The 24,410-nt window shown below is 48.3% G+C and overlaps 1 protein-coding gene across 1 annotated transcript; it reads right to left on the bottom strand.

Moving 5' to 3' along the window:
* Positions 1-9,654: 9,654 nt before the first annotated feature.
* fhdc3 (FH2 domain containing 3) lies at positions 9,655-24,204 on the bottom strand. Its single transcript, XM_064971077.1, has 11 exons — positions 23,782-24,204; positions 21,441-21,502; positions 16,625-16,727; positions 15,552-15,637; positions 14,625-14,725; positions 14,399-14,469; positions 14,089-14,196; positions 13,579-13,649; positions 12,628-12,745; positions 11,903-12,067; positions 9,655-11,160 (listed from the first exon to the last, which is right to left on the bottom strand). The coding sequence occupies exons 1-11, from the start codon at positions 24,202-24,204 to the stop codon at positions 9,655-9,657; spliced, it is 2,814 nt and encodes a 937-aa protein (XP_064827149.1).
* Positions 24,205-24,410: the final 206 nt, after the last annotated feature.

Genomic DNA, 24,410 nt, shown 5'->3' with positions numbered 1-24,410 from the left:
CTTGTCAAATGACTCAATACTGCTCATCACGACTGAATAAATATTTTTAGAAATGTAGTGAGGTCATTGGTAAAAGTTGTCCTGCTCTCTGCCTCCCTCCTTCCTATATCTGGTGTATAGAGGGTGTCCTGTGGTTCCATTGAGAGGAGAGACAGAGGGATAAGGGGAGGGATGGAGGGAGGAAGAAGGGAAAGAGTGGAATGAATGGAGAATCTGTGTGGAAGGGTTCGTTTCCAGGGGGTTCTATTTCACTGCGACACCAGCTAAATGGGCTCATGACTGTAAACAAACACTGTTACCGTGGCAACGGGGGCCCAACGTACCCCTTTCTGTTTTCTTCTAGATTAAATGGAGAAGGATAAGACTAGCCTGGATACCAGTCTGTTTGTGCTAACATTCCACTCCTTGTACTCTTGGACACCTGATCTCACAAGCATACATAAATTGTGAACTACACGGTATGGTAGGCTGGTGAGATCAGCCTGACTGTGTGTACATTAGAATGGTAGGCTGGTGAGATCAACCTGGCTGTGTGTACAGTGGTATGGTAGGCTGGTGAGATCAACCTGTCTGTGTGTACAGTGGTATGGTAGGCTGGTGAGATCAGCCTGGCTGTGTGTACAGTGGGATGGTAGGCTGGTGAGATCAACCTAGCTGTGTGTACAGAGTATGGTAGGCTGGTGAGATCAGCCTGGCTGTGTGTACATTAGTGTGGTAGGCTGGTGAAATCAGGCTGGCTGTGTGTACAGAGTATGGTATGGTCAGTCAGTCAGCTAGCCATCCAGCCAGTCAGCTAAAAACCCAGAAGGTCAGTCAGCTAGACACCCAGCCTGTCACTCAGTCAGCTAGACAACCAGCCAGCCAGTCACTCAGTCAGCTAGACACCCAGCCAGTCAGTCAGCTAGACACCCAGCCAGTCAGTCAGACAGTCAGTCTGCTAGAAACCCAGCCAGTAAGCCAGTCAGTCAGTCAGTCAGTCAGTTAGACACCCAGTCAGTCAGCTAAAAACCCAGCCAGTCAGTCAGGTAGACACACAGCTAGCCAGTCAGTCAGCTAGACACCCAGCCAGGCAGACAACTCTAGGAATGAAATGTCACACATACTCTCTCAGGGCGTCTTGAAGGAGGACTGAAGGAGAAATCACATGTTCTATATCTACGGGGGGCTATTGACCACACAAATGTTGTGAGTGGTCCTCTGTAGCTCAGTTGATAGAGCACGGTACAATTTTGTTCACTTCAGGCAGTCAATAAGTCAATCATGGCTTATGAAATACACAGGGGCTCCCAAGTGGCTCAGTGGTCTAAGGCACTGCATCTTAGTGCTAGAGGCATTAGTACAGACCCTGGTTAGATTCCAGGCTGTATCACAACCAGCTGTGATTGGGAGTGACATAGGGCGGCGCACAATTTGCCGGGGGTAGGTCGTCATTGTAAATAAGAATTTGTTCCTAACTGACTTGCCTAGTAAAATAAAAATGGATAGCTTCTCAGTCATAGGAAGAAGGACACACTCTATATCTTTCAAAAGATGGAGGGGTGTGACGCTATTGGTTGACTCAGCCAACCACATTGAAAAAAAAGAGCGACATCCAGACGTTATATGCAATGGTGACATTAACCAGAGCCAACTTGTTTTCCAACAGTAGAATTGAACTTGTGGCTATCAATAGCTGTTGCTTGGCATAGATGCCTGGCTAGCTAGCACGGTAACGCTAAAGTAAGGTTACAGTATCCCTAGTATTACTTTTCAATAGTTGCTGCTTAGCGTAGTCGCCTGGCTAGCTAGCTAGCATGGCAACAGTACTGTAAAGTTATAGTAGCCCTAGCATTCATTTTCAATAGTTGCTGCTTAGCGTAGCTGACTGGATAGCTTGCTAGCTAGTTAGCATGGTAACGGTACAGTAAAGTTATAGTAGCCCTAGTATTAATTTTCAATAGTTGCTGCTTAGCGTAGCTGACTGGATAGCTTGCTAGCTAGCTAGCATGGTAACGGTACAGTAAAGTTATAGTAGCCCTAGTATTCATTTTCAATAGTTGCTGCTTAGTGTAGCTGACTGGCTGGCTAGCTAGCATGGTAACAGTACAGTAAAGTTACAGTAGTACTAGCATTAATTTTCAATAGGTAAGACAACTGTCAAAGTTGGTAAGATCTAAAAGATAATGCAATCTGCTAACGTTATAAAGGTTACATTAGTATTCACTTTCAATGGGCTGTCAGAGATAATGTCACCTGGGTTTCTTTGGACCTCTTACATAGCTTTATTATTATGCCAGCTAAGTTAGATAATGCATTGATATCCAGGACAAACTTTGTTATAAACATGTCTAGCCACAGCTAGCATTACTTACAGCTGAAGTCGGAAGATTACATAGACTTAGGTTGGAGTCATTAAAACACGTTTTTCAACCACTACACACATTTCTTGTTAACAAACTATAGTTTTGGCAAGTCGGTTAGGACATCTACTTTGTGCATGACACAAGTAATTTTTCCAACAATTGTTTACAGACAGATTATTTCACTTATAATTCACTGTATCACAATTCCAGTGGGTCAGAAGTTTACATACACCAAGTCGACTGTGTCTTTAAACAGCTTGGAAAATTCCAGAAAATGATGTCATGGCTTTAGAAACCTCTGATAGGCTAATTTACATAATTTTAGTCAATTGGAGGTGTACCTGTGGATAGTTGAAGGCCGACCTTCAAACTCAGTGCCTCTTTGCTTGACATCATGGGAAAATCAATAGAAATCAGCCAAAATGTCAGAAAAACAATTGTAGACCTCCACAAGTCTGGTTCATCCTTAGGAACAATTTCCAAATGCCTGAAGTTACCACGTTCATCTGTACAAACAATAAATAGTACGCAAGTATGAACACCATGGGACCATGCAGCCGTCATACCGCTCAGGAAGGAGACGGGTTCTGTCTCCAAAAGATGAACGTACTTTGGTGCGAAAAGTGCAAATCCATCCCAGAACAACAGCAAAGGACATTGTGGAGATGCTGGAGGAAACAGGTACAAAAGTATCTTTTACCACAGTAAAACGAGTCCTATATCAACATAATCTGAAAGGCCGCTCAGCAAGGAAGAAGCCACTGCTCCCAAACTACCATAAAATAAGCCAGGCTACGGTTTGCAACTGCACATGGGGACAAAGATCGTACTTTTTGGAGAAATGTCTTCTGGTCTGATGAAACAAAAATAGAACTGTTTGGCCATAATGACCATCGTTATGTTTGGAGGAAAAAGGGGGAGGCTTGCAAGGCGAAGAACACCATCCCAACTGTGAAGCACGGGGGTGGCAGCATCATGTTGTGGGGGTGCTTTTCTGCAGGAGGGACTGGTGCACTTCACAATATAGATGGCATCATGAGGCAGGGAAAATGATGTGGATATATTGAAGCAACATCTCAAGACATCAGTCAGGAAGTTAAAGCTTGGTTGCAAATGGGGCTTCCAAATGGACAATGGCCCCAAGCATACTTCCAAAGTTGTGGCAAAATGGCTTAAGGACAACAAAGTCAAGGTATTGGAGTGGCCATCACAAAGCCCTGAACTCAATCCTATAGAAAATGTGTGGGCAGAACAGAAAAAGGTGCGACATGAAAGTCAGAAATAGTGATAGAATAAATGCCTTAGCTTTGAAGATCTTCTTCCATTGGCAATCCAAAAGGACCCAGCTACATCACAAACCTTCCTTTTGTTCGATAATGTCCTTCTTTATATCCCCAAAAACTCAGTTTAGCTGGCGCGCTTCATTCAATAATCCACCAGTTTCCCTCCTTTAAATTGCATACAAAATCAATCCCAAACGTTACCAATAAACCTCTCCAAAAAAGTCAAACAACGTTTATAATCAAACCTCAGGTACCCTAATACGTAAATAAATTATAAAATTTAAGACGGAGAATCGTTATTGTCTTTAAAAACAACAAAGAACTCATCCACGCGCATGAAAACACAACAGCCAAAATGGGAGCCACTTAGAAAAACTACAAATTCTAGCTAATTTTTCCAAAAACAAGCCTGAAACTCTAAAGACTGTTGACATCTAGTGGAAGCCCTAGGAACTGCAATCTGGGAGGTTTTCGCCTCATAATAAACATGACAGGCATTGGAAACACTGGTAGGCTGAACTTTTTGGATGGTTTCTCCCCGGGTTTTCACCTGCCATATCAGTTTTGTTATACTCAGACATTATTTTAACAGTTTTAAAAACTTTAGAGTGTTTTCTATACAAATATACCAATTATATGCATATCCTAGCTTCTGGGCCTGAGTAACAGGCAGTTCATTTTGGGAACGCTTTTCATCCAGACGTCAAAATACTGCCGCCTAGCTAAGGTGTACGTAAACTTCCGACTTCAACTGTAAATTCCGATGTATTAGACGTTAGAAGTTCAAAACAGCGATAGAAAGTGCAGGCTATTGAATCATTTTCATGTTAATTTGGATGGGGGGGGGTTTAAAGACTATCAATCTAATCCAGAGTAGGGCCTATAGTCTACAATAGAACATCAGTGCTTGAACTTGTAAAGCGGCTGTGTGGGATTTGTCGGATATAAAGTCAGGTGGTTTCTTTGCATCCAATGACAGTGTAGGCAATACGGGGAGGAGCTGCTTGTGGAGGACAGCTCAAACACAGTTCCCGCCTCCGACGTCACCAACACAACCGCTATGCAGGTGTCGACCAATCTGATTGATGGATCGTGGCAGATGTTTGGATCCTGTTGTGTCAATCACTCAGAATCAGTCTGTTATACTAGTGGGAAAAAGATAACATAATAGAAAATGACTCAAGTAAAAGTGAAAGTCACTCAGTAAAATACTGCTTGAGTAAAAGTCTTAAAGTATTTAGTTTTAGATATACTGAAGAATCGAAAGTAAGTGTTTGCTAAAATATACTTAAGCATCAAAAGTAAAAGTATAAATAATTTCAAATTCAAAATTAGGCACCTTTTTATTTAATTTATTTATGGATAGTCAGGGGCACGTTCCATCACGAAGACATCATTTGCAAACAAACCATTTGTGTTTAGTGAGTCAGCTTGATCAGAGGCAGTAAGGATGACCAGGGATGTTGATATGCAGGTGAATTGGACCATTTCCCTGTCCTGCTCAGCATAACAAAATGTAACTCGTACTTTTGGGCTTCGGTGAAAATGTATGGAGTTTAAACAGGTTTAAATATTTCAACTGATTGTTTGAATGACTTCTGATTGGTTAATTATTCTTCACTTTTAATGACTAATATACAGTATATGTCTGAGTACATTTTCATACATCCCACTGGTTGAATCAACATTGTTTCTACATCATTTCAATTAATAACACTGAACCAACGTTGAATTGATGCCGGTGTCCAGTGTGACGTGATGTATTTATAATTATGCCAGGTAAAACGCAGTCCGCAAGAAACCGCAACAGATACTTTAAGATGCTAATTGCATAAACAAGGTAATGGGAGTATAGTACAGTAATAAACCAATCTCATTAGAACACTTTGTTATGGTTATGCTACCATTACCCTCCCGTTAACCCAGGCCCATTATCCTTCCGTTAACTGAGGCCCGGCTACCCTCCCATTAACTCAGACCCGCTACCCTCCCGTTAACTGAGGCCCGGCTACCCTCCCGTTAACTCAGACCCGGTACCCTCCCGTTAACTCAGGCCCGCTACCCTCCCGTTAACTTAGTTGCCGCCTGCTATAGACCACCCTCTGCCGCCAGCTGTGCTCTGGACACCATATGTGAACTGATTGCCCCCCATCTATCTTCAGAGCTCGTGCTGCTAGGCGAACTAAACTGGAACATGCTTAACACCCCAGCCATACTACAATCTAAGCTTGATGCCCTCAATTTCACACAAATGATCAAATGACACAACCAGGTACCACCCCAAAGCCGTAAACACGGGCACCCTCATAGATATCATCCTAACCAACTTGCCCTCTAAATACACCTCTGCTGTTTTCAACCAAGATCTCTGCGATCACTGCCTCAGTGCCTGCATCCGTAATGGGTCAGCGGTCAAAAGACCTCCACTCATCACTGTCAAACGCTCCCTGAAACACTTCAGCGAGCAGGCCTTTCTAATCGACCTGGCCGGGGTATCCTGGAAGGATATTGACCTCATCCCGTCAGTAGGTTATTTTTTTTCAATGCCTTCCTTACCATCTTAAATAAGCATGCCCCATTCAAGAAATTTAGAACCAGGAACAGATATAGCCCTTGGTTCTCTCCAGACCTGACTGCCCTTAACCAACACAAAAACATCCTATGGTGTTCTCCATTAGCATCGAACAGCCCCCGTGATATGCAACTGTTCAGGGAAGCTAGAAACTAATATACACAGGCAGTTAGAAAAGCCAAGGCTAGCTTTTTCAAGCAGAAATGTGCTTCCTGCAACACAAACTCTAAATCGTTCTGGGACATTGTAAAGTCCATGGAGAATAAGAACACCTCCTCCCAGCTGCCCACTGCACTGAGGATAGGAAACACTGTCACCACCGACAAATCCACTATAATTGAGAATTTCAATAAACATTTTTCTACAGCTGGCCATGCTTTCCACCTGGCTACCCCTACCCCGGTCAACAGCACTGCACCCCCCACAGCAACTCGCCCAAGCCTTCCCCATTTCTCCTTCTCCCAAATCCAGTCAGCTGATGTTCTGAAAGAGCTGCAAAATCTGGACCAATACAAATCAGCCGGGCTAGACAATCTGGAGACTTTCTAAAATTATCTGCTGAAATTGTTGCAACCACTATTACTAGCCTGTTCAACCTCTCTATGTCGTCTGAGATTCCCATAGATTGGAAAACAGCTGCTGTCATCCCCCTCTTCAAAGGCGGGGGGGGGGGACTCTTGACCCAAACTGCTACAGACCTATATCTATCCTACCCTGCCTTTCTAAAGTCTTCGAAAGCCAAGTCAACAAACAGATTACCGACCATTTCGAATCCCATCATACCTTCTCCGCTATGCAATCTGGTTTCAGAGCTGGTCATGGGTGCACCTCAGCCACGCTCAAGGTCCTAAACTATATCTTAACCGCCATCGATAAGAAACAATACTGTGCAGCCGTATTCATTGATCTGGCCAAGGCTTTCGACTCTGTCAATCATCACATCCTCATCGGCAGCCTCGACAGCCTTGGTTTCTCAAATGATTGCCTCGCCTGGTTCACCAACTACTTCTCTTATAGAGTTCAGTGTGTCAAATCGGAGGGCCTGTTGTCCGGGCCTCTGGCAGTCTCTATGGGGGTGCCTCAGGGTTCAATTCTTGGACCGACTCTCTTCTCTGTATACATCAATGATGTCGCTTTTGCTGCTGGTGAGTCTCTGATCCACCTCTAAGCAGACGATACTATTCTGTATACTTCTGGCCCTTCTTTGGACACTGTTAACCCTCCAGGCAAGCTTCAATGCCATACAACTCTCCTTCCGTGGCCTCCAATTGCTATTAAATACAAGTAAAACTAAATGCATGCTCTTCAACCGATCGCTGCCTGCACCTGCCTGCCCGTAAAACATCACAACTCTGGACGGGTTCTGACTTAGAATATGTGGACAAATCTCCAAATACCTAGGTGTCTGGTTAGACTGTAAACTCTCCTTCCAGACTCACATCAAACATCTCCAATCCAAAGTTAAACATACCCTTGTAAAACTGACCATCCTACTGATCCTCGACTTCGGCGATGTCATTTACAAAATAGCCAATACCCTACTCAAATTGGAAGCAGTCTATCACAGTGCCATCCGTTTTGTCACCAAAGCCCCAAATACTACACACCACTGCGACCTGTACGCTCTTGTTGGCTGGCCCTCGCTTCATACTCGTCGCCAAACCCACTGGCTCCAGATCATCTACAAGACCCTGCTAGGTTAAGTCCCCCCTTAGCTCACTGGTCACCATAGCAGCACCCACCTGTAGCACGCGCTCAAGCAGGTATATCTCTGGTCACCCCCAAAACCAATTCTTCCTTCGGCCGCCTCTCCTTCCAGTTCTCTGCTGCCAATGACTGGAACAAACGACAAAAATTTCTGAAACTGGAAACATCTCCCTCACTCGCTTTAAGCACCAGCTGTCAGAGCAACTCACAGATTACTGCACCTGTACATAGCCCATCCATAATTTAGCTCAAACTACCTCTCCCACTACTGTATTTATTTTGCTCTGTTGCACCCCATTATTTCTCTCTACTTTGCACTTTCTTCGACTGCAAATCTACCATTCGTGTTTTACTTGCTATATTGTATTTACTTCACCACCATGGCCTTTACCTCCCTTGTCTCACCTTATTTGCTCACATTGTATATACTTTTTTTCTATTGTATTATTGACTGTGTTTTATTCCATGTGTAACTCTGTTGTTTGTGTCGAACTGCTTTGCTTTATCTTGGCCAGGTCGCAGTTGTAAATGAGAACTTGTTCTCAACTTGCCAACCTGGTTAAACAAAGGTGAAAAAAAAACTCAGGCCCGCTACCCTCCCGTTAACTCAGGCCCGCTACCCTCCCGTTAACTCAGGCCCGCTACCCTCCCGTTAACTCAGGCCCGCTACCCTCCCGTTAACTCAGGCCCGCTACCCTCCCGTTAACTCAGGCCCGCTACCCTCCCGTTAACTCAGGCCCGCTACCCTCCCGTTAACTCAGGCCCGCTACCCTCCCGTTAACTCAGGCCCGCTACCCTCCCGTTAACTCAGGCCCGCTACCCTCCCGTTAACTCAGGATTTTAAAATAGTGAAAAATAAATGGATCCACTCTTCCCCTTCCTCAAACATAAAATAAAAAATAAATTGTTTTTCAGCTTAATAAATAAACACATTTAGAAGCCTCCAGTCTTCCTTCCCTCCTTTCTCCTAATATTTTCCCTCCTTTTCGTCCCCGTCCCCCCCCCCCCCTTAACACACGATTGTTCCACAGCTTTGGTGCTTGCAACAGGATAGTGGGTTCAATTCCCGGGACTACCCATAGGTTAAAAAGGCACAAACTGTCAGTCACTTTGGATAAAAGCACCTTGTTCATGGTATATATTATTATATTAACTGTGAGTGAGATCAAAAGACAAAATAAGGCGGAGGTAGAAAGACAGTTTTATTACATAAAAAAAAATTACACTTAAGATAACAAATTAAAAATATGTTTTTTTCAAGTGTGACGGTAGTATATCCTGTTGTACGCATGTGTTCCACACCTGAGATCATTTACACGTTAAAAAGGAGAGCTGTGTTTTGGTCTTGTACAAAGACCATTTTTTTTATCTGGATCTGTGAAGAATTAAAGTGGTATGACGTGCACACGTGGTTCACTTACAGTGCCTCTCAAATGGGCACCCTATTCCCTATGAAGTGCACTACTTTATACCAGGGCCTACGAGGCCTTGGTCAAAAGGAGTACACTATATGTAGGGAATAGGGTACGATCTGGAACAGTTTTAAAACAATAAGCCTCTCAGCAGAGAGAGAAAGGTCTCCCATCCAAGGTAAGTGTATGTTTACCTTGGGCTGTTCATTAAAAGAGCGGTCACTCTCAAATAGGAGTAGCTCACTTTAAAAATGAAATAAGATCAACACAAATACTAAAAAATAAATATCCTCCCCTCATTAAAGTATATGTTCCTCGGGAGTCCTGTTCCTCCAAGCTCATCTCCTCTCCCCAAAGAGTCTGAAGAAGGACACAATCCCAGAACTACTGTTCTGCCTCTCCAAGGGTTTATGAGCCTCTGTAGCAAACCCCGTCTCAGCACCAACTGGGGCCCACAGCGAAGTACGTCTCTGGAACAGGTCGCCAAGGCAGAATCTGAATCCTGGAGCCTGGCTCCCTCCAGTCACATCCAGGGAGAGAGAGCGAAGCATGGGGCCCTGGGACAGAGCTCTCTGACTGGGGCAGTCAGGCAGGGACATGGGCCCCCTCCCTGCTTCTCCATGGAGGTCTGAGGGTCCAGGGTGTCCCTCCATAGCCCTCATCCTCTCCAGCAGCACCAGAGGGGGGCAGGTGGCGGTGGACGGGTGGGAGGCAGTGGAAGGGCGGGTGGGGGTAGAAGGGCGGGTGGGGGTGGGGGGCAATGACCAGACACCATCGTCGAGGCCATCGTCGGCACTGGGGGGGAAGAAGGAGTGTCGTCGGTGGGGCGTTTGGTTTTGGGGTGAGATGTGGGGGCTGAGAATGATCCAGGGAGAGCCCAGGTTCTCCATGCTGTTACAGAGAGCCAGGTCTACCTCTCTCATCTCCCTGGGGTGAGGGGTGGAGGGTTGCGAAATAGGGTGGGGGTGGAGAGGGCGAGGTGTGGAGCATTGGGGGGTGTGGTTTTGGGGGACGAAGCTCGCTTTGTCACCCAACTCTGGCAGTTCAGGATGTTCTAGGTCACCAGATCGCCTGCCTCGGCCAGTCTGATAGCGAAGCATCTTCCTGGACACGACATGCATCCTCTGCACCTCTTCTTTCTCCTCCTCCTGGGTGGGGGGTGTGTGTTGGCGAGGGGACAAGCTGCGACGGCCACAGCTCTTAGTGGTTCGTTTCTGGTCGATGGACGACAAGCTGCGACGGCCAGAGCTCTTAGGGGTCCGTTTCTGGTTGATGGAAGAGGCTCTATTTGACCCAAAACATCTCCACTGGTCCCCTGGGGTTGCTGTCTCCCCCTCGTTTTCCTTCTCCTTCTGCTCTGAAGGGGGGTCCAGATAGGAGTCCTCCTTCACCCCCCCATCCAACCTCTCCACCACCGCATCAGGGCTACCCAGCTCCCTGGACCAGCCCTCCCCTCTCTTCTCCCTCTGCCCCTGTTCCTTCCGGGGTGTCACCACACCTGCCTCCCCACCCAGGGTGCTCCCTCCTGGTCTGGTGAACCGGCTAGGCCCTGGATCAGCTCTAGTCTCTGGCTCGTCGACCAGGGGGTTGGACTTGGGGCAGGGCTCGATGGGCGAGCCCCCGATGGGGGACAACATCACAGGGGGGAGGTGGTGGCGTCTGCGCCTTGCCGGGCCCCTGGGGTGTATGGTGGTCAGGAAGCTGTGGAGGATGGAGTCCATGGCAGAGCCAGGCCCGGCGGGCTCCAGGTCAGAGCAGGTGGCAGTGGAGCGACGCTTGGCCACATTACAGAACCTCTCCCTTTGCCTGCGTCTCAGCTCGGCTGCCTCACGCTCACGGTTCTCCTGATTAAGAGGAGCGCGAGAGAGAGGCATGGGGAGGAAAGGAGCGCGAGAGAGAGGCATGGGGAGGAAAGGAGCGCGAGAGAGAGGCATGGGGAGGAAAGGAGCGCGAGAGAGAGGCATGGGGAGGAAAGGAGCACGAGAGAGAGGCATGGGGAGGAAAGGAGCGAGAGAGAGAGGCATGGGGAGGAAAGGAGCGAGAGAGAGGGGCATGGGGAGGAAAGGAGCGAGAGAGAGAGGCATGGGGAGGAAAGGAGCGAGAGAGAGAGGCATGGGGAGGAAAGGAGCGAGAGAGAGGGGCATGGGGAGGAAAGGAGCGAGAGAGAGGGGCATGGGGAGGAAAGGAGCGAGAGAGAGAGGCATGGGGAGGAAAGGAGCGAGAGAGAGAAGATGAAAGGGTGTGAGTGGGATAAAACAGAGTTGGGGGGGGTTGTGTTTGAGTGACCCAATATTTAACTAAATTGTGGGCGATGGACAGTGCCTATCAATGTGAAGATCACTATATTCTTTAGGAAATTCAGACTGTCCCAGATTATTCATCATCATCATGTGTTAACGTGTCACCTAGGGTAGCAACATTTCAAGTTTTATAGTCACATGCACTAGTACAGTGAAATTCCTTTCTTGCTCTTTCCCAACAATGCACTAATAAATAGTACAATCAAAACAAACACATACAAAGTTATGTTTACAAAGTTAACTGGGAAATTTGGGGGAAGTTTTCCAGAAATGTGTCCAGTCTCACCTGAACAGCCCTGTTGAAGCGCTCACAGAATGAGTGGAATATGGAGCAGCAGACCTCCAGTCGAAACGTGGCTGGGTCTTCACAGAAATACTCTGCTACAGCTTGGCTCAGGGAGTCGAGGTTCAACAGACAGGCCTGGAGGTCAGCCAGCCTGGCCTCCGCCCTCTGACAAGACAGAGACACAGAGTTCTACAGTCAGATCACTAGGTTAGCGAGAGAGAAAATATTTACAGGAAAACTACTGGGGTTGAAAGTAACATTAGAACTGTGTTAGAGATGTATAACCAGAGTGGGGGCGAACAGAGTGGGGGCGAACAGAGTGGGGGCGAACAGAGTGGGGGCGAACAGAGTGGGGGCGAACAGAGTGGGGGCGAACAGAGTGGGGGCGAACAGAGAGAGAGAAGAACACTACAGGTACAGTTGCATGTGTTTGTTAAGTTAATTTCAACAAAATGTCCAGACGACCAGTAATTATGTGTGAGACTATTTGACCTTCTATTAGACCTTCTCCTCTATTAGACCTTCTCATTGATCTAGTGCTTTTACACACAAGTAATATATTTTTATTTTATTTTATTTAACTAGGCAAGTCAGTTAAGAAAAAAAAACATTGACGGCCTACTGGGGAACAGTGGGTTAACTGCCTTGTTCAGGGACAGAGAGGTGTGTGTGTGTGTGTGTGTGTGTGTGTGTGTGTGTGTGTGTGTGTGTGTGTCATCTCTCACCATGAGGAAGGTTTCCATCTGTAACTGAAGCTCAGGCTGTGTGCTGGCGTCCATCTTAGCTTCCTTCACCTTCTCCACCTCCCTCTGAAAGTCTAACTCCACCTCCTGCTTCTGCACCCTAGATAAAAATGTGTACCACTTCATCCACAGTAAATACATGCAGGTACCACTTCATCCACAGTAAATACATGCATGTACCACTTCATCCACAGTAAATACATGCATGTACCACTTCATCCACATTACCACAGTAAATACATGCGCGTACCACTTCATCCACATTACCACAGTAAATACATGCAGGTACCACTTCATCCACAGTAAATACATGCAGGTACCACTTCATCCACAGTAAATACATGCACGTTCTACTTCATCCACAGTAAATACATGCGCGTACCACTTCATCCACAGTAAATACATGCAGGTACCACTTCATCCACAGTAAATACATGCAGGTACCACTTCATCCACAGTAAATACATGCAGGTACCACTTCATCCACAGTAAATACATGCAGGTACCACTTCATCCACAGTAAATACATGCAGGTACCACTTCATCCACAGTAAATACATGCAGGTACCACTTCATCCACAGTAAATACATACAGGTACCACTTCATCCACAGTAAATACATGCAGGTACCACTTCATCCACAGTAAATACATGCAGGTACCACTTCATCCACAGTAAATACATGCATGTACCACTTCATCAACATTATCATATACTGTGGTAAAGAATCCTCAAAATCTAAAAATCAATAAGAAAAAAACATTTCACATATTCCAAGCCAATAATCATTCATTTCATGTGTAGAGCACTTTTCATTTCCAGGAAATAGAAATCATGAAGCTCTTTACACATTGTGAGCAACCAATTACTAAACAACAATAGAAACCACGAGTTTGAATAATAAGGTAGTAACTGGACGTAATGATCGTCTACCTTGCAGCCAACCCAATGTGTTGAAGCTGCTCAGGGAAGTTCAGCAGGGCAACGTCTATTTCCTGTGCTTGCTGGGGGGGGGGCAGAGGAAGAGGACGAGTTAGTTTAGTTACTGTAGAATGTTTTATCCTCTGAGCCTGGATGTCTACATTCACATCGTCTTCATTTATATTTTCATATTAATCCCTTCCATCCCCTTCTCACCCGCATCTCCCTCCCTCTCCTGGCGTCTCCCTCCCTCCTACCCCCGCCCTCCCCAGCTCTCCCTCCCAGCCATGTCTCACTCCCCTGCCAGCTCTCTATCGCCCTCCCTCTCCAGCTCTCCCTGTCTCCCATCCATGTCTCCCTCCCAGCCTGCTCTCCCTGTCTCCCATCCATGTCTCCCTCCCTCTCCAGCTCTCCCTGTCTCCCATCCATGTCCCCCTCCCTCTCCAGCTCTCCCTGTCTCCCATCCATGTCTCCCTCCCTCTCCAGCTCTCCCTGTCTCCCCTGCCCAGCTCTCCCCCTCACCATGGTGACGTAGTGCAAGAGGTTCATGCCAGGTTTGTTGGCCTTGGTGTCTGCCAGCTTTAGTAGAGATGCCATCCTGAAACCGATGGCACTGCCAGCGTACCCGCCCTAAAACAACAGTTCACCGTCACTACCCACATACAGACTAAAACCACACAATAACATATTCACTTTAGTCACTTAGCAGACAGACACTAACGAATAGACGGCACATTAAAACAAACGTTTGAAAACGAGGCCCACGTACAGTATTATACGATAGTAGAGAACACACGTAATTCTAAGTCCTAGATAGTAGATCGTTACGTACAGCATTCATGTAGTTCCCGGCCTTCAACACCAGGCGGATCATTGAGTGGAGGTCGTCGCAGACCAACAGCTCTGGGGGACAGAGAGACAGAGATAATTATTGTTCACTTGCTTTGGCAATGTTTACATACATGTCTCCCCTGAAAATAAAGCCCTTTGAATTGAAAGACAGTGAGAAATAGAGAAAGAGCATTAAGTAGTGGGACGGAGGTGGAGCAGCGTATCACCATTAGCTGCTTTGGTCATGACAGCGATGGAGTGTTTCATCTCATCTATCAGAGGGAACAATTCTTCTCTCAGCAGCAGAGTCCTCAGACGCTCCTCATAGCTAGAGATAGACAACACCATCATCACAACCTCAATCACCACAACACCATCATCACAACCTCAATCACCGCAACACCATCATCACAACCTCAATCACCGCAACACCATCATCACAACCCCAATCACCGCAACCCCAATCCCCATAACAATCCCAACCTCAATCACCACAACCCCAATCCCCATCACAACCCCAATCCCCGCAACAACCCCAATCCCCGCAACAACCCCAATCCCCGCAACAACCCCAATCCCCGCAACAATCACAACCCCAATCCCCATCACAACCCCAATCCCCATCACAACCCCAATCCCCATCACAACCCCAATCCCCATCACAACCCCAATCCCCATCACAACCCCAATCCCCATCACAACCCCAATCCCCATCACAAACCCAATCCCCATCACAACCCCAATCCCCAATCCCCATCACAACCCCAATCCCCATCACAACCCCAATCCCCATCACAACCCCAATCCCCATCACAACCCCAATCCCCATCACAACCCCAATCCCCATCACAACCCCAATCCCCATCCCAATAATCACCGCAACAACCCCATCACCGCAACAACCCCATCACCGCAACAACCCCATCACCGCAACAACCCCATCACCAATCACCGCAACCCCATCACAACAACTAACCCATTCTCACCCAGGTACTAACCTAGTACCCTCACAATGACCCCATTCTCACCCAGGTACTAACCTAGTACCCTCACAATGACCCCATTCTCACCCAGGTACTAACCTAGTACCCTCACAATGATCCCATTCTCACCCAGGTACTAACCTAGTACCCTCACAATGACCCCATTCTCACCCAGGTACTTTAACTAGAAGCACCATGAAGAGGTCCGGTTCACACAGCTGGGTCAGGTCTCCACTGAACGACCGCAGCTTCTTCACCTGGTGGGAGGACAAGTCAGTACCATCAGACAGCACCAAGGAGCATAAAGAAACGCATGTAACGACAGATCACTAAGTCCCCGGGCTGGAGCTAAACGACAGATCACTGGTAAGTCCCCGGGCTGGAGCTAAACGACAGATCACTGGTAAGTCCCCGGGCTGGAGCTAAACGACAGATCACTGGTAAGTCCCCGGGCTGGAGCTAAACGACAGATCACTGGTAAGTCCCCGGGCTGGAGCTAAACGACAGATCACTGGTAAGTCCCCGGGCTGGAGCTAAACGACAGATCACTGGTAAGTCCCCGGGCTGGAGCTAAACGACAGATCACTGGTAAGTCCCCGGGCTGGAGCTAAACGACAGATCACTGGTAAGTCCCGGGCTGGAGCTAAACGACAGATCACTGGTAAGCCCCGGGCTGGAGCTAAACGACAGATCACTGGTAAGTCCCCGGGCTGGAGCTAAACGACAGATCACTGGTAAGTCCCCGGGCTGGAGCTAAACGACAGATCACTGGTAAGTCCCCGGGCTGGAGCTGAACGACAGATCACTGGTAAGTCCCCGGGCTGGAGCTGAACGACAGATCACTGGTAAGTCCCCGGGCTGGAGCTATACGACAGATCACTGGTAAGTCCCCGGGCTGGAGCTAAACGACAGATCACTGGTAAGTCCCCGGGCTGGAACTAAACGACAGATCACTGGTAAAGCCCCAGGCTGGAGCATGTGATGGAGAAAAGAGGGTGGTTATTTAGGCTGTGTTTACACAGGCAGCACAATTGTGATCTTTTTTCACTAATTAGTATTTTGACCAATCAGATCAGCTCAGATGTGAAAAGATCTCATGTGGTTGGCCAAAAGACCAAGTAGTGGGGGGGAAAGTAGCAGAATTGTCTAAATGCAGCCATTGTTACCCCTCCCTCCTCTGGCAGTAGTTTACAGTGTGAAGAGTGAGCATAAGAAAATAGTTATGGGGTTAGCCAGTTACTTACCTCTCCCTCATCTGGCAGTAGTTTACAGAGCTCCTTAAGTTTTCCTGCTCCAAACCTCAGCCAGTTCCCCCTTCTGACGTCATCCACTATGTCCCTCACCGGCCTACAGGGGGAGACAAAGAACAGCCCACGGTGCATAGGTCACCCTAATCTCACTTGCGCCATGGAAAAGTAGTCTAGTGGAAATACAGTGACTGCCTTCAGTTATGTACATACGGCTCACACACACACACATTGTCGTTCCAACGTCATCAACCATTCTTGTCTACACACACAATCTATATAGCATCGATTCCAATAGATTCCATTCAAGGGCAGATGTCATTGAGAAACAGAGCCACTGTGACATCTGCAGAAGGTACATTTGTTAGTCAAAGTAAGGGCTGGCTGGACATTGAATTAACGTTATGCATGTGGCAGAAATATAACGTTAAGAGCACAAGATACACTCTATAGCCAGGTAACTAGACTGGACCACCTATAGCCAGGTAACTAGACTGGACCACCTATAGCCAGGTAACTAGACTGGACCACCTATAGCCAGGTAACTAGACTGGACCACCTATAGCCAGGTGACAGACTGGACCACCTATAGCCAGGTGACAGACTGGACCACCTATAGCCAGGTAACTAGACTGGACCACCTATAGCCAGGTAACTAGACTGGACCACCTATAGCCAGGTAACTAGACTGGACCACCTATAGCCAGGTAACTAGACTGGACCACCTATAGCCAGGTGACAGACTGGATCACCTATAGCCAGGTGACAGACTGGATCACCTATAGCCAGGTGACAGACTGGATCACCTATAGCCAGGTGACAGACTGGATCACCTATAGCCAGGTGACAGACTGGATCACCTATAGCCAGGTGACAGACTGGATCACCTATAGCCAGGTGACAGACTGGACCACCTATAGCCAGGTGACAGACTGGACCACCTATAGCCAGGTAACTAGACTGGACAACCTATAGCCAGGTAACTAGACTGGACCACCTATAGCCAGGTAACTAGACTGGACCACCTATAGCCAGGTGACAGACTGGATCACCTATAGCCAGGTGACAGACTGGATCACCTATAGCCAGGTGACAGACTGGATCACCTATAGCCAGGTGACAGACTGGATCACCTATAGCCAGGTGACAGACTGGATCACCTATAGCCAGGTGACAGACTGGATCACCTATAGCCAGGTGACAGACTGGATCACCTATAGCCAGGTGACAGACTGGATCACCTATAGCCAGGTGACAGACTGGATCACCTATAGCCAGGTGACAGACTGGATCACCTATAGCCAGGTGACAGACTGGATCACCTATAGCCAGGTGACAGACTGGATCACCTATAGCCAGGTGACAGACTGGATCACCTATAGCCAGGTGACAGACTGGATCACCTATAGCCAGGTGACAGACTGGATCACCTATAGCCAGGTGACAGACTGGATCACCTATAGCCAGGTGACAGACTGGATCACCTATAGCCAGGTGACAGACTGGATCACCTATAGCCAGGTGACAGACTGGATCACCTATAGCCAGGTGACAGACTGGATCACCTATAGCCAGGTGACAGACTGGATCACCTATAGCCAGGTGACAGACTGGATCACCTATAGCCAGGTGACAGACTGGATCACCTATAGCCAGGTGACAGACTGGATCACCTATAGCCAGGTGACAGACTGGACCAACTATAGCCAGGTAACTAGGTGACAGACTGGACCACCTATAGCCAGGTGACAGACTGGACCACCTATAGCCAGGTGACAGACTGGACCACCTATAGCCAGGTAACTAGACTGGATCACCTATAGCCAGGTAACTAGGTGACAGACCGGACCACCTATAGCCAGGTAACTAGGTGACAGACCGGACCACCTATAGCCAGGTGACAGACCGGACCACCTATAGCCAGGTGACAGACCGGACCACCTATAGCCAGGTGACAGACCGGACCACCTATAGCCAGGTGACAGACCGGACCACCTATAGCCAGGTAACTAGACTGGACCACCTATAGCCAGGTAACTAGACTGGATCACCTATAGCCAGGTGACAGACTGGACCAACTATAGCCAGGTAACTAGGTGACAGACTGGACCACCTATAGCCAGGTGACAGACTGGACCACCTATAGCCAGGTGACAGACTGGACCACCTATAGCCAGGTGACAGACTGGACCACCTATAGCCAGGTGACAGACTGGACCACCTATAGCCAGGTGACAGAGTGGATCACCTATAGCCAGGTGACAGAGTGGATCACCTATAGCCAGGTGACAGAGTGGATCACCTATAGCCAGGTGACAGAGTGGATCACCTATAGCCAGGTGACAGAGTGGATCACCTATAGCCAGGTGACAGAGTGGATCACCTATAGCCAGGTGACAGAGTGGATCACCTATAGCCAGGTGACAGAGTGGATCACCTATAGCCAGGTGACAGACTGGATCACCTATAGCCAGGTAACAGACTGGACCACCTATAGCCAGGTGACAGACTGGATCACCTATAGCCAGGTGACAGACTGGATCAAGTAAAGAGAAAACACCTCTTGAAGGGTGGATTAGTTCCATTGCGAAGTATGAGGCTGTGTCATAAAGGCATCGTTTCTCCTTTGTAGTAACTAACAACTTGTCACATTAGCGATACAGTTGAATGTGTTTCAACATGCACTAACAAGGCCAGTTGAGAAGTCGAGTTGATGAACTGTGTGTTGGTTTAGTGGCGGGTCTGGAAGTAGACAAGGCCGTCACATCACTGATTCACTCACACAGAAACGGCTGATAATGTATACTGAACAAAACAATAATATATATATTTATATATTTTCTTTTTTTATACGCAAATCCGGTCAAATTAAATAAATTAGGCCCTAATCTTTGGATTACACATTACTGGGAATACAGATGTGCATCTGTTGGTCCGATGACTTTATAAATAAATAAAATATATATATATATATAAAGTTAGGTACATGGAACAGAAAACCAGTCAGTATCTGGTGTGACCACCATTTGTCTCATGCAGCGCGACACATCTCCTTCACATAGAGTTCATCAGGCTGTTGATTGTGGCCTGTGGAATGTTGTCCCACTCCTTTTCAAATGGCTGTGTGAAGTTGCTGGATATTGGCGGGAACTGGTACATGCAGGTGTGCACATTGATCCAGAGCATCCCAAACATGCTCAATGGGTGAAATGTCTGGTGAGTAATGCAGGCCATGGAAGAACTGGGACATGTTCAGCTTCCAGGAATTGTGAACAGATCCTTGAGACATGGGGCTGTGCATTATCATGCTATAACATAAGGTGATGGCGGTGGGTGAATGGAATGACAATGGGCCTCCGGGATCTAGTCACGGTATCTCTGACAGTTTGTGCAGAAATTCTTTGGTTGTGCAAACCTACAGTTTCCTCAGCTGTCATAGTGGCTGGCTGGTCTCAGACGATCTCGCAGGTGAAGAAAACAGAAGTGGAGGTCCTTGGCTGGCGTGGACACACATGGTCTGTGGTTGTGAGGCCAGTTGGACGTACTGCCAAGTTCTAAAACGGACGCTGGAGGTGGCTTACGGTAGAGAAATTAAATGAACATTCCATTCGCTGGCAACAGCTCTGGTGGACATTACTGCAGTCAACATGTCAATTGCCTACTCAAAACTTGAGACAACTGTGGCATTGTGTTGTGTGACAACTGTACGTGTTAAAGTGGCCTTTTATTGTCCCCAGCACAAGGTGCACCTGTGTAATGATCATGTAGTTTGATTAGCTATTTTTATATGCCACACCTGTCAGGTGGATTATCTTGGCAAAGGAGAAATACTAACAGGGATGTAAACCAAATTTGAAAGAAATATGCTTTTTGAGCAAATGGAAAATTTCTGGGATATTTTATTTCAGCTAATGAAATATGTGACCAACATTTACATGTTGCGTTTATATTTTTGTTCAGTGTACTTCTCTGGATCCACCTGCTGTAACTACAGCTGCTCATAAATACACTTCACTTCTCTCTCTTTCACTGCGTCTCTCCTGTCCTGGGGTACCCTTGTTCCTCCTGGGTCCATACCCTCCCCCCCCTTGTTCCCACTGGGTCCATACCCTCCCCCCCTTGTTCCCACTGGGTCCATACCCTCCCCCCCTTGTTCCCACTGGGTCCATACCCTCCCCCCTTGTTCCCACTGGGTCCATACCCTCCCCCCTTGTTCCTCCTGGGTCCATACCCTCCCCCCCTTGTTCCCACTGGGTCCATACCCTCCCCCCCTTGGGCCTTGTTCCCACTGGGTCCATACCCTCCCACCCTTGGGCCTTGTTCCCACTGGGTCCATACCCTCCCATCCCTGGTCCTTGTTCCCCCGGGTCCATGTTCTCCCACCCCTGGCCCATACACTCCCACCCCTGGCCCATACACTCCCATCCCTGGTCCTTGTTCCCTCTGGGTCCATATCCTCCCACCCCTGGTCCATACCCTCCCACCCCGGGCCCAAACCCTCCCACACCGGGCCCAAACCCTCCCACACCGGGCCCAAACCCTCCCACACCGGGCCCAAACCCTCCCACACCGGGCCCATACCCTCCCACACCGGGCCCATACCCTCCCACCCTTGGCCCTTGTTCCCCTGGGTCCATACCCTCCCACCCCTGGGTCCATACCCTCCCACCCCTGGGTCCATACCCTCCCACCCCGGGCCCATGTTCCCCCGGGGTCCATACCCTCCCACCCCCGGGGTCCATACCCTCCCACCCCGGGGTCCATACCCTCCGACCCCGGGGTCCATACCCTCCGACCCCTGGCCCCACTTTACCTCTTGAACTGCTTCAGAAAGATCCCCACATTCATACTCTTCTTAGAGTTGAGGATTAAGACCTACAGAGAGAAGATGAAACAACCTAGTCAGACATAGAAACAACGACAGTCAATACTATTTCACAAATAAAATGTTGCGTAAACCAGTGACAATGTAAATAGTCCGGGTGGCCATTTGATTAGTTTTTCAGCAGTCTCATGGCTTGGGGGTAGAAGATGTTAAGGAGTCTTTGGTACCTCGACTTGGCGCTCCGGTACCGCTTGCGGTAGCAGAGATTACTGTCCCAACATAGGTGACTGGAGTTTGACAATTTTAAGGGCCTTACTCTGACACCACCTGGTATATAGGTGATGGATGGCAGGAAGCACCAGTGATTTACTGGGTTGTACGCACTACACTCTGTCATCAAGGCAAGTATATTTAGATTTGTGTCAACTTTTTTTTTTCAGTTACTACCCTGGAATGAGTAGGTGTGTCCAAACTTTTGACTAGTACTGCAATGACAGTCATTGCAAATCAACTAAATTACACTTAAAAAAAACAACAAAAAAAAACACTTCCACTTCAACCAGTAAAATGCCATTTGGCTAGCTTTTGCTACAGCCTATGTTAATGGGCGTTAGCATTCTAGCTGACAACTGCTGTATCCAACAATAGTTGTTTTTTTACACTCACAACCAAATATAATCTTAGTAACTGTACAAGCAAGAATCAAAACAGAGGGAAGCGTATGAGTAGCCACAGACTGTGGATCAATATTTCATGAGTTCAATCAGTCTTCATTAACAGACAGGGGAAATCAGACAGAATGGGGGAGGCAGAGAGGGGAAGACAGTCAGAATGGGAAGTGAGACAGAAGGGGAAAGGCAGAGAGGGGAAGTGAGACAGAAGGGGAAAGGCAGGGAGGGAAGACAGTCAGAATGGGAAAGGAAGAGAGAAAGTGAGACAGAAGGGGAAGTGAGAAAGGCAGAGAGGGGAAGACAGTCAGAATGGGAACGGCAGAGAGAGAAAGTGAGACAGAAGGGGAAGTGAGACAGAAGGGGAAAGGCAGAGAGGGGAAGTGAGACAGAAGGGGAAAGGCAGAGAGGGAAAGTGAGACAGAAGGGGAAAGGCAGGGAGGGGAAGTGAGACAGAAGGGGAAAGGCAGGGAGGGGAAGTGAGACAGAAGGGGAAAGGCAGGGAGGGGAAGTGAGACAGAAGGGGAAAGGCAGAGAGGGAAAGTGAGACAGAAGGGGAAAGGCAGGGAGGGGAAGTGAGACAGAAGGGGAAAGGCAGGGAGGGGAAGTGAGACAGAAGGGGAAAGGCAGGGAGGGGAAGTGAGACAGAAGGGGAAAGGCAGGGAGGGGAAGTGAGACAGAAGGGGAAAGGCAGGGAGGGGAAGTGAGACAGAAGGGGAAAGGCAGGGAGGGGAAGTGAGACAGAATGGGAGGGCAGAGACGGGAAGTGAGACAGAATGGGAAAGGAAGAGAGGGAAAGTGAGTCAGAATGGGAGAGGCAGAGAGGGGAAGTGAGACAGAAGGGGAAAGGCAGAGAGGGAAAGTGAGACAGAAGGGGAAAGGCAGGGAGGGGAAGTGAGACAGAAGGGGAAAGGCAGGGAGGGAAAGTGAGTCAGAATGGGAGAGGCAGAGAGGGAAAGTGAGTCAGAATGGGAGAGGCAGAGAGGGGAAGTGAGACAGAAGGGGAAAGGCAGAGAGGGAAAGTGAGACAGAAGGGGAAAGGCAGAGAGGGAAAGTGAGACAGAAGGGGAAAGGCAGAGAGGGAAAGTGAGACAGAAGGGGAAAGGCAGAGAGGGAAAGTGAGACAGAAGGGGAAAGGCAGAAAGGGGAAGTGAGACAGAATGGGAGAGGCAGAGAGGGAAAGTGAGACAGAAGGGGAAAGGCAGAGAGGGAAAGTGAGACAGAAGGGGAAAGGCAGAGAGGGGAAGTGAGACAGAAGGGGAAAGGCAGAGAGGGAAAGTGAGACAGAAGGGGAAAGGCAGAGAGGGAAAGTGAGACAGAAGGGGAAAGGCAGAAAGGGGAAGTGAGACAGAATGGGAGAGGCAGAGAGGGAAAGTGAGACAGAAGGGGAAAGGCAGAGAGGGGAAGTGAGACAGAAGGGGAAAGGCAGAGAGGGAAAGTGAGACAGAAGGGGAAAGGCAGAAAGGGGAAGTGAGACAGAATGGGAGAGGCAGAGAGGGAAAGTGAGACAGAAGGGGAAAGGCAGAGAGGGGAAGTGAGACAGAATGGGAGAGGCAGAGAGGGTGTTGTGTTGGTTTGGTAACTTAGTCCCAGTGGTGCTCAAACCCCCCAGCTGTACCATGTATTTGACCTATTCCAGGACTAGCACACCCTGTACTCACCCTCTGTAGGCCCTGTGTGGATAGGGACAGGCCCCTGATGGTCTTCTTGACAGGCCCAGTCTTTCGCAGAGCCAGTTGAGTGTCAGACTGGCTGAACATCTCCTCCATCCTCTGGGTGTCCAACTCAAAATCCACCATGGGCCTCTGGGATGTCCACACGTTCTTCTTCCCAAGGACTGACTGACGGGGGATGGCATCCCAGTTGAAGTTCCTCATCTTGGAACGACGATGTACGCTACGGGAGAAGGCATCGCAGCCTCCTCTTGGGGAGGCGGGGGGAGGTGGGGGTGGGGGAGGTGGGGGAGGAGGTGGTTCAGGGGTGGGATGGAGAGATGACTCCTGTGTGTTTGGAGGTGTGCGAGGGAGTTGAGAGGGGCCAGGGGGAGGAGGGGGATGAGTTGCTATGACTACAGCTCCTTCCATCGTTGTCTTGAGGACAGAAACCTGTTGTAAATCCAGAGGGGGAGGTAAAAGTTAAATAGGCCAAGAAGAAGGAGCACAGATCACTGACGAGAGGAGAGAGAGAGAAGAGAGAGAGAGGAGAGAGAGAGGAGGGGGAGAGAAGGGGGAGAGAAGGGGGAGAGAAGGGGGAGAGAAGGGGGAGAGAAGGGGGAGAGAAGGGAGAGAAG

The sequence above is a fragment of the Oncorhynchus masou genome, chromosome 8, assembly GCF_036934945.1.
Source record: "Oncorhynchus masou masou isolate Uvic2021 chromosome 8, UVic_Omas_1.1, whole genome shotgun sequence".
NCBI lineage: Eukaryota > Metazoa > Chordata > Actinopteri > Salmoniformes > Salmonidae > Oncorhynchus > Oncorhynchus masou.
The sequence above is the reverse complement of the archived record's forward strand: the minus strand, read 5'-3'. Positions and strand labels throughout refer to the sequence as shown.